Source organism: Contarinia nasturtii, unplaced genomic scaffold, assembly GCF_009176525.2.
Source record: "Contarinia nasturtii isolate CC-2019 unplaced genomic scaffold, AAFC_CNas_1.1 Cnas_scaffold_810, whole genome shotgun sequence".
Classification (NCBI taxonomy): Eukaryota; Metazoa; Arthropoda; class Insecta; order Diptera; family Cecidomyiidae; genus Contarinia; species Contarinia nasturtii.
In genome coordinates, this window is record NW_022198157.1 from 1,030,557 (window position 1) to 1,048,333 (window position 17,777).

The 17,777-nt window shown below is 33.1% G+C and overlaps 2 protein-coding genes across 2 annotated transcripts; one reads left to right on the forward strand and one right to left on the reverse strand.

Moving 5' to 3' along the window:
• Window positions 1-7,918: 7,918 nt before the first annotated feature.
• On the reverse strand, window positions 7,919-11,846 carry LOC116342198 (matrix metalloproteinase-2-like). Its single transcript, XM_031769716.1, has 5 exons — window positions 11,841-11,846; window positions 8,733-9,007; window positions 8,523-8,669; window positions 8,297-8,462; window positions 7,919-8,231 (listed from the first exon to the last, which is right to left on the reverse strand). The coding sequence occupies exons 1-5, from the start codon at window positions 11,844-11,846 to the stop codon at window positions 7,980-7,982; spliced, it is 846 nt and encodes a 281-aa protein (XP_031625576.1). The 3' UTR covers window positions 7,919-7,979.
• A 3,316-nt stretch (window positions 11,847-15,162) lies between these two features.
• On the forward strand, window positions 15,163-16,405 carry LOC116342122. The gene is made up of 6 exons (XM_031769623.1): window positions 15,163-15,269; window positions 15,438-15,580; window positions 15,644-15,691; window positions 15,751-15,861; window positions 15,929-15,985; window positions 16,036-16,405. The coding sequence occupies exons 1-6, from the start codon at window positions 15,228-15,230 to the stop codon at window positions 16,214-16,216; spliced, it is 582 nt and encodes a 193-aa protein (XP_031625483.1). The 5' UTR covers window positions 15,163-15,227; the 3' UTR covers window positions 16,217-16,405.
• Window positions 16,406-17,777: the final 1,372 nt, after the last annotated feature.

Sequence of the window (17,777 nt, forward strand, 5' to 3'; positions counted from 1 at the left end):
TCTAAACAATGTGAATCTTTTGAATCACAGTGAATCAAATGAATCATGTCTACCCCCTAGATTTGAGCTCGTGTCTCCCCCAGGCTTTAAATAAATTGAACATGATCATATTGAACATGCCGAACTTGTTCATCTTTTTTTGTTAATGAATTTTATATAAATAAAATAAATCTTTATTTTGCTTTATTTTCCATATTCTGTGAACAAGTGAAGATATTGCAAGAATTGCAATGCAATCAATTTTTGATGTGCTTCCATCGAAAAAAATATTCGATTCAGTACAACATTCAATTTGAAATACTCAGCATATAATCTTAATTTCAAAGTATGTGCACTAAATTAACTGATTTGATTGACAGAACCGCATTTCTGTAGACACCTGAGATCGCGGACATAAATGGTTGTCACAAACATACTAGTTGATCGGGCCGACTCAAATTTTGCATAAATATATGACGATGATAGTACCAAGGAATTTTCCTTCATATCAAAATAAAACTGTCTAATAAACCATCTAATATCCCGGTTTAAATGAAATTTGCATCAAAATTATGGTCATAAATATATGTTACCTCCAAGCACTTCACAGCCCAAATGTGTTGGGATTGAATAGAAAAATGTGAAATAAAACAATTCCTCGTTAGACTAAAAACAATAAAAACAATCTATTTGCGTGAACTAATGCCAAATCCATGCGATATAAACGGCTATTAAAATGATGAATGTACATTCGTGTCGAGAGCCATCGCCATATCACGTACTACACTTATTGACGGATAGACAGACATTTATATTATTATTATTAAAAACGTAACACCATTCATTTTAATAGCATATGACATATATCTTCAATTTATGCGCGCACCCACTTTTTAGATTTATGTTGCTGCTTCCTCTCTCCCCCTCTCTCTCTCACTCGGTCATCAGCCCATAGATTAATATGATACAATGATGCGGTTTGCCATTTAAATTAACGTTTATTCTAAATAACAGCGGTGCAAAAAAGGTTGGATAACGAGACGATCGAAATATCCATAGCAGACAGACGTGCGTTTGCATATGTGACGAATTCGATAAATAAATTCGACATATGCGTTTTTTTAATGTGACAAGTATAATATGTGTCCGTTTTCACTTCAATTTACCACATTGTGTGATTGCATAATGTTGGTTTTTATTAGTAAATTGATTAAAATTTTAATTGATGCGACATTTTGATTTCTTTTTTTCATCGTTGTTTGTTGAATCTTTCAACTAAAATGTATATTTCAAATCCATCTTCATCAATACGGATTACGATGTTGCTATTTTTCATGTCTAAGTTTTTGCTTAACGAAAACACCTTAAAAAACAGCGTCCGATTCGATTATAAAAATAAATTGTATGAAACTGATGCTCACCGCTGATTTCAAGGTCAGCGGTTAGTTAAATCGATGGAACATTTCATATCGGAAATTCAAACAACCAAAGCGATGGCATTTGCATATTTTATAACATTATCAGTTTTTTTCTGTGGAAAAATCGCGGAAAGACAAAAAAAAAAATTCAAAATTACTAAATGGGTAAAAAAAGATCTGCTATTAAATGCAAATGCATTGGCACAATACACAACAGCATCTGAACATAACAACAGAAACCTCTATTCAAAATTAATACATTTTTAATGAAAAAATCCATGTGCACATTTGAAAAAGTCGAGCGCGCGTTTCACCAGGAAAAAAGGGAAAATTGCATTACGCACCCACACATACACGCCAAGTGGATGACGTTTTACACCCGAACTGCTGAATGGGGGCTGTGAGTACTCATGGCTTATGTAGCATGTTGTATGCTCATTTCATCTCATGAAAATCAAATAAATGTTCATTGTTCATGTGGAGCGGGTAAAAACAAATTGGTACGATGAACACGGCGAATGAAAACAATAAAAAGTGAACAAGTGAAAAACACCGGTAACAACAACAACAACAATAATGCAACATTCAAAGCACGGGAGAGTGCGAAATGGCAGAGAGAGGAGATGAGTGTTAGAGAGAGTGCATATGAGAGTGAAAAAAAGAGTATAAAACAGCAGATAAAATCTCATGTGCATGTTTATGGTTGCAGGAAATTGAAATTGATAAAATTGAAATAGGCGCACACACGACGGGCAATGCTCCATTGATACAAGCACATACATTCACAATCGCAATGGACGAACGAACGAACTGAAGCGATAGCAATTATGTATGAAACCGAACGTACATCGGTTTAATATGCCACCAGTTAAGCTCTGGTAGCTCGTATATTATAGCCCAATGGTAGACAAAAAGAGTGGTAACAGTGGTTGTGTGTGCGTGTGTGTGTGAATTCGTTATTTAATGAAATTATTAAATTTATAAGTTTGTTTGCACAATATGCTGGATGAATTTCATGTTTCGTTATATGTATACACTGTACACATAACGGAAAACGTATGGTTATGCACATTGCACAAGCAGTCTTTCAACAGCACAGCGGCGCATACTGTATGAGCGAATTCAGTGTGAGTGAAAATGGAACTACTCTCTCTCTCTCTCTCTCTCTCTCTCTCTCTCTCTCTCTCTCAATGACAGAGTAGTCGAATCGAGTTGGTTGCTGTACTTGAACTTCAGCAATCCGACTGCAAAAACGCAAAACAAGCAGTTATTTAATGTGAAATGCAAACAATAATCATTTATTTTTCAGTGAGAAAGACAGAAAAATTCAGACACTGACATGCAAAAATCTGCTTATCTTTCGATTGAGAGAACTGTGTATATGTTATGTGCATAAAATCCATAAATACGCAATAAGAGATTGAGAAAATGAGCGGCAAACGATAGTAACTTTATGGCTATTCGCCGCATATAGTGATAGCTACATTCGAGCAAATCGAATACTGAAATGTAATTTCGTGGCGCAATTTTCCGGCCCAAGTATTCACTTTACACAAAATGCAAACCATTTGCAATTTGCATTTTACGGCTTCACTCTTACAAATTATTTAGAAAATTCGGGCACTATTTAGCAATTGATAACAAGGGAAAGAGAAAGGCAGAGAGGTGTCTATGTGTGGATCGTATTTTTGAATGGTTGCCTGAGGGAAAGATTAAGTCAGAGATAAAGTTTCGCCAGTGAATAAACATTCGCTCTCTCTTTCTATCGTTTGTTCATTCGATGAACGAAGCCGCTCTTCTCTTTTTAATTCACTTATTCCTGCCGATGCATCTTTTTTGCTCTTCCTCTCTCTCTCTATCTATTTGCACTTAATCTCTTCTTTTCATTTTGCTCTGTAAATATAACTGTATCATCGGATTTGCCGCTTCATTCTGAACCTTTACATTTATTCAAGTCTGATAAACTTTGATACTTTTACAGTTCATAAATTATGGAATAAGTGGTTGCTTCTGTATTCTGTCACTGTATCTAATGTGTCATTGTGTGTAGAACTTGATGATTTCCGATTTTGTTGTCGACATTCAATTTCTCTGTTTCCAATTCTCGGCCAATAAAGATTTGATTACTAGATTTTAACAGGCATGATGTGGCAACATTTTCCGACGATATGTTTTTCAGTTAAAAATTATAGTAATAGTTGCACTTGAGCTGCAAATTTCTTCTTAAATGCAGTGCTCAATAATTGACCGGCATTATTGTTAATTGACCGGCATCGAAAGTTTTTGTTAAATTCTCTGTAGCATATGCATGATTGATTGAAAAGCTCCAATAACTAAAAGGTCTTGGAAGTCTCCGTGGCAATCTCTCTTCGGCAATTGGTTAAAATCAATTTTCTGTGCGTCTTCCTACCTCCTATACAGCCGCTGTTTCAGTTTCATATTATATTTCATTTTTCATATTACTTTTTCATGCAAAAAGTGTCGTCAATCATAATAAATGCAATTCCATGAATCTTGTATGCATTGAGATCGAAATATTTTAAAAAGTTTACAAATATTCGATTTTTATCGGATTGTATTTCAACAATGCTGAAAACACCGATAATCTGACAAGAAATTCGACAGCTAATGTGCTTTCTCTGTGATTAATATGCTGTAGATACTCTTGAAAAGTTATTTTTTTTCTATTTATTGAACCAAAGTGGAAAACGTCTTTTAAACTGATATTCGAATGTTTATGTGTATTTGAAAGATTAGAGCGATATGAAAAGAGAAAAAAAATTAAATAGAGTGGAAAAATATTTTGCTCATTCTACCGATTGACCAAAAAATACGTAAAATTCCTGATGCGAATGCGATACGAACAGGTTGTGCGTGTTGTTGTTTGTGGCAACTTCGACCAGCGACTAAAGTTCCTCTGTTCAATGCGAATATTTTATTCGTTCCACATCGTGAAACGTGCGGACTAAAAAAGGGGTACAGTTTGGCACATGCGCCGATTGTGTTTCGAAAATGTGAGGAAGTTCGAAGATGTGTTTTAAGGGGGTTTTCACCACTGGCGTGACTTCGCATTATGATTTAGTGATTTTTGATAAATTGATATTGCCACAATAAGAAGTTCTTAAGAACTTAAGGAAGAACTGTTGAGTCACTTGATCACACCATTATCGAAACGTCTGTATGAAATTCGAGGGGATTTGAAGTATTTTCAATATAGGTAATAGCAACAAATTGATCGAAATCAGTGCCAGTGTTACTTAAGATGTATTGTTCGAAGATTTTTATGTAGTATTTTTGCTTATACATTCAAATTTCATGGACTTTGTTTGTTGTTATTTTTTCAAATGCATATTGAGTCGAAAGCTGTCGTCCCTTATGCATGGAATGCACTTTGGTTTGCAATAATCGATGTCAATTTAATCAATTTCCAATGGAATTCGAAAAGGAGTTGAATTAGTTTAAAAGAAATGCTTTTCAATGTATTTAATTTGCCTAGCTTCCTCGTTTTGTCCATTATATGGTATACTCATGAGAAAAAATGAGAGTTGTCAAAGAAATCACCAAAGGCCCATAACAATGATGCAGAAATCAATTGAATGCGTTGAATCGTCCAGCTTACATTCACCATAATTCAATGTTGTTTATCTGCTCGAATCAATTAAACTCATTTGAAGTAAACAGAAAAAGAGTTGTTTTCATCAGATTTCAAATTAATTTGATTGAAATCCTTTTGGATGCTTTAGCTATGAAATCGTTTGCTATTCCAAATGAAACACAATGAAAACCAATAAATGGAAAGTTTCAGATTACAAAAGGAAATGCGCATTGACTAAACAAAACCGTGTTCAACGATGATTGTAGTTTGAAAAGTGTGAATTACGTGAACGATGGATGTCACTATTGATAAAAATGCAAAACAACAAGACTTTCTGTTTTAGTTCATCTGAAAAAAGGTGCAACACTTGGAAACGGTTCAATTAAATTCTCTTTGGTTATTTATCTTTTTTTCTGCAAAAGAGACTAAGTACATAAATCCAATTCACTTCTTCCGCATTTATATCGCATTTTTCTCTGGTTGAAACGAGATCGACGGCAGATTCATATTGAAAAATGTCACTGTACATTCCACCCTTAGTCTGAGTGAAGTGAATGAATAATGATGTCTCGGGGCCCTATTGAAACGAGATAATTGAGTCGAGTGTTGGTTCCATTAATGTTATGCTCATCGTCGTCACATCAATCTTGAATGCATCAATGCCTCGGCATTTGCATAGATTTCCCGTTACCATTCAGTTCTTATCGAACAATTCGACTGGCAAATGGAAAATGGATTAAAACCAATCAAAAACTTATCTCACGTTGGTCGACTTAATTTCAATTTTCAATTTATAATTGTCGCGATACGCTGAAGCTGATATAGATATTGGATGAAGAAACTTTTTTTATTTCGTCACTGCTACTTGGTAGTGTCGGCAGTGGTTTAATTAAGAAAACAAAAGTAACTGAAGAAATGGATGAGATGACACCGATATCAATATTTGACGCTGAAATCAATCAAATGGAAAATTAGTCTAGACGATTTCAATCAAACGAATTTTAATGCATTATTGGTAACAAAGAGAAAAAATTACAATTCTACAATATTGTATTTTGTAAAAAAAACAGACTTTATTTTAATACAAAATCAATTTTTCATTTTTCAATCATTTTCAAGAAATTTCAAGAAAAATGGAAACAACCCGGACCGTGAAATAATATCCCAACAATGGGATGTAAAATATAAATTTAGCCACACTTTTCGATTAAAAGTCATAAACGGTTTTTTTTAAATGATATGAAGTCTAAATTGTGGTGTGTGGTCCACTTGGCTTTCGACATATAAATAATTGCTTCAAGTGTATTCAGTGTCTAACAATAGTAAAAGGCAACACGTCCTTTTTTAACATGATTGTGTTACAATTTATCATTAGTTTTGAGTCATTCGCTAAAAGCAAGTCTCAAGTACAATTAAGGCAAAAGTTTTCTAATTGATCGATTGTTCCGCACCAAATTTCGCAAAGATTCTGAAGAAAACGTTGAGTTATTTTTGAGAAGTGTTATGCTTGTTTCATTTACTTTTGTCATCAAAATATTGATATGGATTTATACACGATTTTGTAGTCAAGTTTTACATTATTAAGTATTATTGTTCAATGTGTATTCAAGTTGGATTATGCGCTCAACATAGCTTCAAGTGTTGTTGTTTGTATATTTGCTGCGAAATCTAATGAAATTAGTAAATGAATGGATATTCGAATAAACGCATCGAATTCTGAAACATATTTATGGGAATTTACATGATATCAACATGGCATTTGAAACTTACTTGCTGATAATTGTCACAATTAAAATTTGTTGATTTTACAACAAATTGCTATTTCGCAGTGCAAATACATCAAAAAACTTTTTCATCGGCCACTTTTTCAAATGTCACTTAAGATGTTCAAATTCTTGTCTATTCAGATGAATTTAATGCAGTTATTTATATACTCCAAAACTTTTGCTATTGAGTTGCTAAAAATAAAATCAAGTACTTACATTTTATTGACTTCTAACAGTTTAAATTGCAAATGTGTGTCAATGCCTAGGGGGTGACACCAAAGAATAAATTCCGAATTCACTATATAAATAATAATAATAATAATACTAATCCAGCTATTCCACTAATCCAAAAACACAAATGTGAAATCGAAACTATATTTGCTATTCCATGCACTGTTTCCATCAAAAATTCTGATTCTACTATTCCGCACTATTCCACTAATCCATCAATAAACGTCAAAAGAAATGTCAAATGGATTTGAAGTGAAACAATTTCAATGCTATTCCATGCACTGTTTCGCTATTCCACGCGAATCCATTCACAGACGTTGCTATTTTATTGCAATTTCCCGAATCTTTACACTAAAAGTCGAATCCTATTCCACGTGTCTGCCCCCTAGGTCAATGCAGAAGTGAATGTGTCGGTACATATATATCTCACTTCACAGACAGAATAACTATGAGATAATTGAGCTGTAATATAAATAGTGTTATTATAAATTGGTATTAAGATTTTATCCACGTCTATACTGAGTATGTATAAAACCATTCGACTGTCAACGACAAAGTGGATAAGACTAACCGAAAATCTTGTTCACTTTTAATTATAAATATATTTATAGATATAGATCGGATCGACACTTCCTAATGAAACTGTCCGTAAATTTTCATTAGTCCGTATGATGCAAATAGCATGGTTGGCACAATTTTCGTTTGCAGCTCAGCTGAAAGTATAAACGTTTTTTTTTAATAATTTGAAAAAGAGCTTCCTCATTTAATTTCATTTAATTGGTACTGATATTCATAGCAATGGTTACGGATAACTATGGTTAACTAAATTATTCGTATTATTGTTAAATTAATGATTTGTTATTTATTTTTCTCATTGATTTTTTATTGAAACACCAAAAACTGGTAATTAAAGAATTACAAATGGTCACTTTGGAAATTACATGGAAATGTGGCGTAGTCCATTAAAACTCTATTGTTTGTTTAAAATGATTAAAACACATAGCGGAAAAACTTTTTAATTGGTTCCGAAATGGCTAACATTTTCCATCGTATATTGTTTCGTACACCTTTCATTGCGCGTAGCATGCGTGCTTTTTTATTCCGATCTTTGCCGCGAGGACCGTATAAATTTTGAATCCCCTTTCGATCATCTTCGTGGAGTCCTTTGAACACAATCTTGTAAGCTGGGTACATTATTGCATCTTCTACGTTGGAGTGATCAAGACCCAGCGCGTGCCCCAGCTGAAAATGTGTAAACACATATTCATTCATTAAGTTTATAAGCAATTTTCTGTTGAGGCACTCACTTCATGTACGGCCGTATACATTAAATCCGCTGTTGAATAATCGTTATCATCTGAAGATGATGCCCAATTTTGATCTGCATCAAATCTAAGAAGAACTTTTATTGGGTTTGGAGGATTGGCATATCCCAATATGCGTTGCGTTGTATTGAACAGGGCTTGCAGGTCTCTGAAAACAATTCCAAACAATCAACAAATTCTCAATAAATAAACGATTAATTTGGTTTACCGTGAAAATCCAATTTCAATATCAACACGTTTCGCATCAACTTCACGAAAATTCAACGGAGTTTCATGTGACCATACTTCTAAGGCTTGCTGCAATATTTCCCTCGCCCAATTTTCATCCAAGTTTGTCATATTTTCATTGATTAATCTGAAAGAAAAAATACCGTAGAAAATCTATGGTGAAAACTTAAAATGAATGAAAATATCTTACCGCCATGTGAGATTTGTTCGGGGCCACTTTAATTCAAAAGATGCAAATCGTCGACTTCGGTGTTTGTAATCGCTTAATGCATTTGGCAAAATCATGCCACCACATTGCGGTCGATTTAACAATTTGCATGAGTTATCATCAATGACACCCGTCACTGGTATTCGATTCGATTGCTGAAATGACTTGATCGCATCTTTTAATTGTTGCTTTGACACCGAATTTTGTTCGTTACTATGCGTTTTCGACAAATACCCCAATTCGACTAAATAATTCGCCTTTTTTAGAAACGAGAGTTAGATTGAGAAGTTGTTGAATGGAATAAGATAAGGAAAATACTTGCAACTTTGTCTGTGTTAAAATCAATGCAATTTGAAATTGATGCCGCTCGAAATTCTTGTATGCACAAAAAATACGCCAATAATGACACTTTTGAAATAAAAAATCCCATTTGGAAACTCATGTTGGAATGAGTTCTTTTTTATGGAAATAAATCAGACAAAAAACGCTGCGTAGGGTGCAGTAGGCGTGCTACAAGCGTACTAAATTCTCAACTGAATGCGTGAGCACATCTTCATATAGATAATCTCTGTGACCACAAACAAAAATAATATCGTCGACTTCCTATACTGAGCCAGTCGATTGTGTAAGAAAATATTCATTCAAAGTTTCGACATATTCAATGTTTTCCGCTTAAAGTCATTATCATCTTTGAGTAAACATCATTTGATTTCATGTGAACAGGAAACATTGATATGCACAGAAAGTGTGCGTTTCAAAACATAATCAGTTTTAATACAATTTCAAGATAGAATCGATTCCGCTCAGTAGAACTTATCTTGTTCGCTTTGTTTTTGATGTTTGATGTCATGTCTCAAACTATATTGCAAGCATGAATACATTCTTTGTGGGATCTTTCAAAGTAATATTCGAATCAGTTTTATTAAAAACATCAAAAGATTACATTTAAATTTAATAAGAAGAATATATTTCGTATAATTCTCTTGCAACTCTTGCTTTTTAGATGCTGTTTAAGTCTCTTTCCAATTAGGCCAGCAGCGAATTCAAAGACGTTCGACCAAAGTGATGTAAGAATAGCCGTTTGGAATGGCTTTTTGCAATTTGTAATACATACGATGAAATTGCTCTTGTATTTGATTTGAATTTTTCATAAGTAGATCCATCGTCATAAATAGATCTTCTCGTATTTGGACGTTGTTTTGCATTTAACAGGTGCTGTCATAGGCGAGCACCAAATTTCCGAGGGTCCCCTTTAATATCCTCCTAAAAATTGAAAATTGATGAAAAAGATTCTTTCGATTTACTAGGGTTTTCGACCCAAATTCGCTCCCCTAACCATTTTTGATTCGAGCAGAGGGTGTATTGAGCCAAAACCCCTGATTTCTAACATAGCGGTTTACATTAGATATGTTCGACTTTTGCCACGACCCCCTCCTTTTACATACTCCCCTCCCTCTAAAATCGTTGGCGTGTCCTATGGATGCTGTATTTGGCCTTGAGTTTCTAAGAAGGTTCGTCGAATGGACCAAATTTATGTCATTTGTCAACAAAATCATTGATATGTAAATTGTTTCTGGTGTGCAGAATTCACATTTCATTTCAACGCGATGTCATGATAACACGATGCATGTTTAATTACATTTACATATTTCTTCAACTCAAAAGACTTGACCCGAAAATGTACCGTGCACAAAACATAAGTTTGTGCCGTAGAATTCGGCGTGTATACAATTTCTTATACTGTTTTCCCATGAATATAAATTTAATTTCAATATGCGAGTTTGTTCGCACACCGCTGTGCCAATCAGTTTGCTGTCGCAACGAAAACATTCAACACAGAATATTGAATGTTAAAAATGTGTTATTAACATTGGACTGTCCTCTTTTGAGGCTTTGAGTTGTATGAAAAATTGCATTTCAAAGGTATCGTTTTTTTTTATTTTACACAATGGTGTGGCTCGGTGACATCGGATCTGATAGCAAATTGAAAAATCATGCAGAAAATGTTACTTTGATTGAAATGTAAATCTACATTGGAAACTAACTCTCTATTTAAATGAGAGCATATTTCAGTTTGTGTCAATGTGCACAAATATTCAGTCGGCTGCATAAAATGAAGTGTAAAAAAAGCCGAAAAATGTTGAGAGCAAAACCCAAACAGCAGAAGCATTCAGTTGTCAAACGAATTTCGTGCTTCGTCGTATTTTTCTTGCTATTTTGGGGGGTTACTTCGAACGACTTATGCCAAAGTGGTGAAAATGAATATATATTACATGGTGCGAATCGTGAAGATGGCAAAAATTTAAGCACAACGTCGAAAGCACATTTTATCTCTTAGTCGTTGTGTTCCGGGGAGTGGGTGAAAAAAGTGTCGAACAAAAAAAGGTGGAGTTTGTCACAATGTGTCGCGTTATAATTTATAGCTAAACGCGATGGTAATGCCACTAACGATTGAACAATAATAACATGGTGTGCTGTTGAGAAGATATAGATAGAAACGGCGACAACATACTGAACAACATCATCGTTTGTAAAATGCTTGGTGTTCACGACAGGCGGAAACCTTCTTCGCACACACACACACACAAATGGCGAAAGGAAAGAGCGTAAAAGAAAGAAATGTGTGTGTGTTCGCTGAACTTTTCGTTCCAGTGCTCAAATTGCAGTGTCAACAAACGGATGAGATAGACACACACACACACAACCGAACGCAAACAGCAGATTATGAAGCGTACAAAAGATTTATGATTTTGATGCACATAAACCGTTGTACGCATAAATCATTAGCACGCTTAACACACACACATACTCACACTGCTGTGTGACAGCGTGTCGAGCCTCAGTCACTTTGGATGAATTGCATGCTATTGAAATGCCATCGAATTTTTTTTTAACGCTGAAATAATGCTTTTACGAACACACATTTTCTATATAAAACTGGGGATACATTTGCTCAAACAACATCATCATTATGCCAAATATTTTGCGCTGGTTTTGCGTCTCATCGCTCATTTTATTTGGTTTTGATAATAAATCGCATGATGTGTTCCAATGAACATGTTTTCCTAATGCGCTAATAGACCATATTACCGCCATCACTTTATCCTGCCGCAAAATTGGTTTAGTTTTTCCACGCGTGCCAAAGATTGTGTGAAATAATTGTTGTACGCTTTTGGAATTACAATATATATTTTCAAGCGACATCAGGAATCGGTGTCTCTCAGCTTCTTTGTTTAAAGCAACCGCAGCAACAACAATGATTGATTGATGAAATGCAGCAAAATGACATAATGCCAACAAATATTTGCCAGTTTTCGATCATAAAATTGCCTAAAATGTTATTTGTCACAGCCGTTTGTTATGCTTTCCTCATGCCTTTTGGCAACTTGGTGTGAAGTAATTAAAAGTTTTATTAAGTCATCGTAACAATTTGCAGTTGGCATTATAAAAAGAAATGAGAAAAGATGATGCACGGTTTCGGGCCAACCATTCCTAAACGATGTCGCACAATTCAAAACTTTTGTGTCAAATATAATTTCTCGATTTTCGCGCTTTCATTAATTAAAATTATTGTTAATATGTTAATGGCATGTATTTTCTTAGATGAAAAAAAAAACAGACTGTGTGTGAATATCTTATTACGAGTGAAGCCTCTTTCGTGTTTTCCAAATGACATAAACCAAATTACAAGTATGGCGAATGAAATGAACACAGTTTATTTTTGGCTTTTGACACGCTCTCTTCCGTTTTGCCACTATGAATGGTAATTTATTATTTTTGTACAAAGAACAACCAAATTTATCAACACAATCAACTCATAATTGAATTATGAATTTCCGCCACAATAAAAAAAACCGAACTGTCATACCAACTAAAGTTTATATTCAAACACCAACATTGGATGGATTTTTCATAAACCTATTGATTGAAATGGAAAACTTTGTTTTCATTGGAAAGGGTCTCTTCTATAGATTTTTTCCTTTCCTCTTTAATTTTTTTCGTCTTTTTTTCTTCAATTTTTTGTGATTATACATTGCTTTTCGCCGTCAATCCTTGGAATTCTTCTATTTATTGCAATCGTGAGTTTATATAATCCTTGCTGTTGTGTGTTATGAATCAGATTCAAATGAGTATACTTTATATACGTCTTTTTTTCTCAAACAAAAAAATCTAAAATATCGAGGAATGCTTCTGTACTAAAATTTATTGTCGTATTTTTTGAAGTTTCGGCCATATTTTTCGAAATTGCCAACAGGATTTATGCTCATGTCAACATTTTCCGCAATTCAGCCACATCGATTCGTTCACTTGCCATTCGGTGTTTGTAAAATGTGGGCTAGACAGCTGGCATAAAACACATTTGATTCGCAAGACGGACTCACAATTCAACAATAAATTTTTTAGAGTTTATGAGGTGAATCGAATGAATTTATACAAGAGATTCAATGAGATATGACGATTTTCAAGGGAAAGTTATAAATTTTGAAATAAGATGCATAGTGAATAATTGGTTGATTTTTGCTGGACAATGTAACTTTTAAACATTTATTTGTTCAAATGGCTTGAGAAAATTGTTCGTTGTGGTTCGTTCATCGGCAGAGAAAGTAAAGTAAATTCAATTAAAATATGAAGAGTAATATCTAATTGACATTCTAAACTTACTATTATACGAGTATAACTTGTTCAATTGATCTGTGAATATTTCATGAGCGTGGTAATAGACTTCCATCAAGTGCAAAAATACGATTCTATTTATTTATGTACAATAATTATTCAAGTTACTAGAATGTTTGATACAAGAAAGAAAAAAAACTATGCACGAAATCTATCGACGAATAATTTTATTCGAAAAGCTTGTCATTGTTTTTTTTTAATGTAAAAAAACTCGGTAATTCCTAGGATTAAAAGTCGTTCCTTTTGTTCATCTGAAGTATTTGCATTTTATTCGAATTTAGTTCTTATATGCTCATAATATGACTCTGAATGCTTAAGTGAATGTTAAATCAAATATATATAATCGTACAAATGCATTTGCAATGTGTATTCGGAACATTTCGTTCGACTCTGTTGATACTTAGTAACTGATTGCATCGATCCGACTTCCATGCAATTTACATTGTACTTTGGTTTCAATTCTGTCATTCCATGGATGTGAAATAATGGAAGCATTTACGTTGCTTAGAGAAAAAGAGAAACGTCAAGCATTTGATCATTGATTTGGCTAATGGTTTTTATTTTATGACATCTGATATACAAACTTGAGTTTATATTTTAAAGTCATTATCCGTTTGCTGCGTTTGTTGCGACTTGGAATTTACAGTTGAGAAACTGCATAGAATCGATATTATATCGTCGAATGTTCCGTTTAATGTTATTTTCGTTCTTCCAACCGCCATTCGACGTTATTTTCACATAATGTAACTTTTCGATTTCAATTGAATGAATGCGAATTTTAGAAAGAGTTTTCTCAACATTTTAATACCTTCATTCAACGTTGAGGGATTTTTCTTTGTAATTTATCAAGGAAATGTACTGAATTCGGATACAATTTACGAGATTAAAAGACCACAATAGTTTTGCAATTTTTATTTCTTCCGCCATCATCGACCAGTGTCAAGGATCAATTCCACTCGAAAAGTTTTAATTGATTTATTACACTTCAGGAAGAGAAAACTTTATCAACTTTTCAATCGCTCAAACATATAGATCATTTCTCATTTATAAATAAAACGAAGCGGACTTTTTTATTTCTAGAACCAAAAACGTATTTTAAAATACAATTTTCTTCTTTTTTATGTTATAATCGATGCTCAATATTGCAATCGCACATTTTTGTTATTTTAATAAAGAAGAATGTGACGATGCAGCAATTTTAAAAATGAAATTCTCATTCAATAGAAAAATGTGCATTGAAATTACAGTTTGGCCGAATTCGAATAACCTGGAAACCTTTATTAAATTATTTTATATTCAATGAAAAAATTAAATGATGTTAAATTTGAGTTGATTTGGTATAAAATGGTGAAAAATTATCATTTATTTTAATTTAATGGAATAGTACTTTCTCACAAACAAATGTTTGAAATATGACGCAAGTACTACGAACTGTTTATTTTTCTATAAAGTTCATATTTTTTAGAAAACACACGTTTTATTAAAGAGGGTAAACACATTCCAAAAAAGGTGTTACGTACGCTAGAACCTACGTGAACTATATCTATTGAAAATATCGAGAGGAGAGTATGTTTTTATTCAGACATTACTCAGCCATAAGCGCTGAATAACATACTCTCTTCTCGATATATTTAATAGATATTTTAATCAAATGAAAACAATTGAAATATGCCACATGCCTACTAAGCTTATTTGAATAAGATAAATGGAAAATAGTATAAATTGCGAACATCAGCTTCACACAAGGCTATTATCATTTTAAACGTTGAACACTTTGAAAGTAATTATTTATTCAAGATAACCATGGAATTATTCAATATTTTGAGTTTAACTGTTTTGTCTTTGGTAAGTCCAAGTACTTTTTTCAACCACAGTCAAAGATATTTTTCTTAATACTTCAATTTTCTGAAAAAAAAGACTATTTTGTATTATTTTGATGAAAATATAGTTCTAATTTTGTTCTATTCTGACCAACAACAAACAGTTATTTGATTGAATTTTCTTTTATTCCAGAGTGGAGTGCTTTCCGTGAACCAATATACAATGTTGGACGATCATTCCGTTAGTAATCGAATTCAATTAATTCAGGCAACAGTCTTTGTACCACATCTTTTTGAAGCAGCCTTTAAAAACAATGGTGCTGACTGGATGGACAAGTAAAATCAGCAATATTCATAGCAATTAAATATAAAAATCATTTGAAAATAATTTTCTTGCAGGTGCTGTGGTGAAATAAATGGCGAGGCTGGAAGTTCATCAAATTCAAAGTAAATAGCGATATAATTACTATAATTTAATTTGGCTAAATAGTTTCTATCTTTTACAGTAGTGATAATACAACATTGCAAAATGTTGTCACAGCATTAAATCAAATATTCACACATTTCAATAGGGCATATGCTGATCAAGTCACATATACGCAAACACATTATAGAATGTAACTATTTAGATTTGATTACCAAAAATACTTCTTCAATGTTGTTTGACAAATTTATGATTTTCAGTGATACCAATGCAATCCTAGCACAAACAGCGAATCTAAAACGTCTGGCTCAAAATCGGTAAGATTTGTTAAGGCATTTATGAAATTGTGTGCCAAAAATTGTTTCAGATCAACTTCGCCAGGAAACAAATTTGCGATCTTTGCCATATGCGCAGATATACGAATTAATATGTGCTGGATGAAAACACAGGTCAAGGAAGCGGTCTGGGAACATAAATGGAATAGTCCAGATGTGTATATTACTAGAAATGGCAATAATGTATACACTCATCAAACAATGTTTCACTGAGATTTTTTGGTTGAATCGATATGAGAAATATTAATTTATATATTTGTTATCTTGTAACACAAACTCATGAAAATTAACAAAATATTAAGTTTTTTTTTTCATTTCTGTTCTGGACAAAAATGTGTCACAAATTATCTTTTTTCCTAGAAAATATAAAGTATTTTACGATGGAACGAAAAACAAGTTAAATACAGCGTTTTAATTTGAAAATGTCTCATGATGTCTGAAACGGTCTTCTTTTGCTAGCTCAGAATTTTCTCTTGTAAAGATACTAAAGTAATATTCAACTATTTATTTTTCTCGCAGTTGACTTTTTGCCGAGAATTTAATTATGCGATTTCTACTTTTCTTATAATGATCGATTCCTTACAAACTAATGCCCTGGCCTCTTGGATGATCTCACTTAAAACTAAATGTGCACTTAAATACCTTGATGGGGCCCGTTACGGATGACCTCAATTTGCGATAACGGTAGAACACGTTGCATCGATTTCGCACCGATGATGGAAGGCTTGGTGGATAATTCATTCACTTTTTGCGTGTGAATAAAAGTAGCGAATATCCTCTTCTTTTGACGAATAAACGCGGCAATCTCCTGTTTTTAAGCATAATGTGCACAGTCAGTGATTTTATGAGTTAATACCATGTTACTTGGCTATTACTCGTTCCAAATGAACTCCAATAATCTGTATCGTGTGACGATTTAACCAAGAAGAACGCTCTGTGCTCAACTCCAACAGCTTGTTGGTTGATAGACTAACTGAACGAAAGAATCGCCCAAAAATAAGAGCATGTTCACTCTTTTACATTTGACATATGTGAAATTACTTAACTGCTAACAATTCAGCAAAATAACAATAGTACTTATAAATTGAACGGAATCAACTATACAAACATTAAATAATAACCAAAATAATATGGCATTTTATATCAATTAATGCATGCATCATTCAATCTACATCATAAATGTATGTATTCCTGAACGGTTGCTTGAAATTTAAAAAAAATTGAAATATAGATTGCCAAATTTTGACTTAAGACCATTTGTCGTAAATGCCGATAGAATAGAAAACTCAATTATCAAAAACTCAACTTTCAGTGTGGTCAATCTGGGAAGTTACGGTCCTCATTAGTTGATGACCAGGAATAGAACCAGAATACACACGCAATTAACATTTTCAATACAATGTATATTCATTCTTACACATTTCAATCTAGGAAAATATTTACAAAGAAATGTGTCAATTTACGTCATTCGTGTAATCTCAAAAACCAAACTTTTTTTTTATCAATATACTCTTTTGTAGTTGTAAGGCACAACAACACGCATTTTGAATTTAATCCTTTACGTAAGACAATATGTTTTGAAATGTGTCAGAACGAATATTTTGAAAAAATAATACACAAATGATTGAATTGGCGTCTTAAAATAATAAGCAAACATCAAATAAATTCATTTTAATTTGTTTTTCAGAATATTTAACATAGTTAAAGAAATTTGATAATAAATAGTTGCCTTGAGTTTCATTGAGTTTCAGTAATATTTAATACTGAGTGCTGA

What these genes read in the sequence shown, in the direction of transcription:
- LOC116342198 (XM_031769716.1), bottom strand. An exon ending in ATTGAAATTGGATTTTCACG is followed by an intron (nt 8,463 to 8,522) that starts GTAAACCAAATT and finishes AATTGTTTTCAG; the next exon opens with AGACCTGCAAGCCCTGTTCA. An exon ending in TGTATACGGCCGTACATGAA is followed by an intron (nt 8,232 to 8,296) that starts GTGAGTGCCTCA and finishes ACACATTTTCAG; the next exon opens with CTGGGGCACGCGCTGGGTCT.
- LOC116342122 (XM_031769623.1), top strand. Translation starts at nt 15,228, where the DNA reads ATGGAATTATTCAATATTTTGAGTTTAACTGTTTTGTCTTTG. An exon ending in GGTGCTGACTGGATGGACAA is followed by an intron (nt 15,581 to 15,643) that starts GTAAAATCAGCA and finishes ATTTTCTTGCAG; the next exon opens with GTGCTGTGGTGAAATAAATG. An exon ending in AAACGTCTGGCTCAAAATCG is followed by an intron (nt 15,986 to 16,035) that starts GTAAGATTTGTT and finishes AAATTGTTTCAG; the next exon opens with ATCAACTTCGCCAGGAAACA.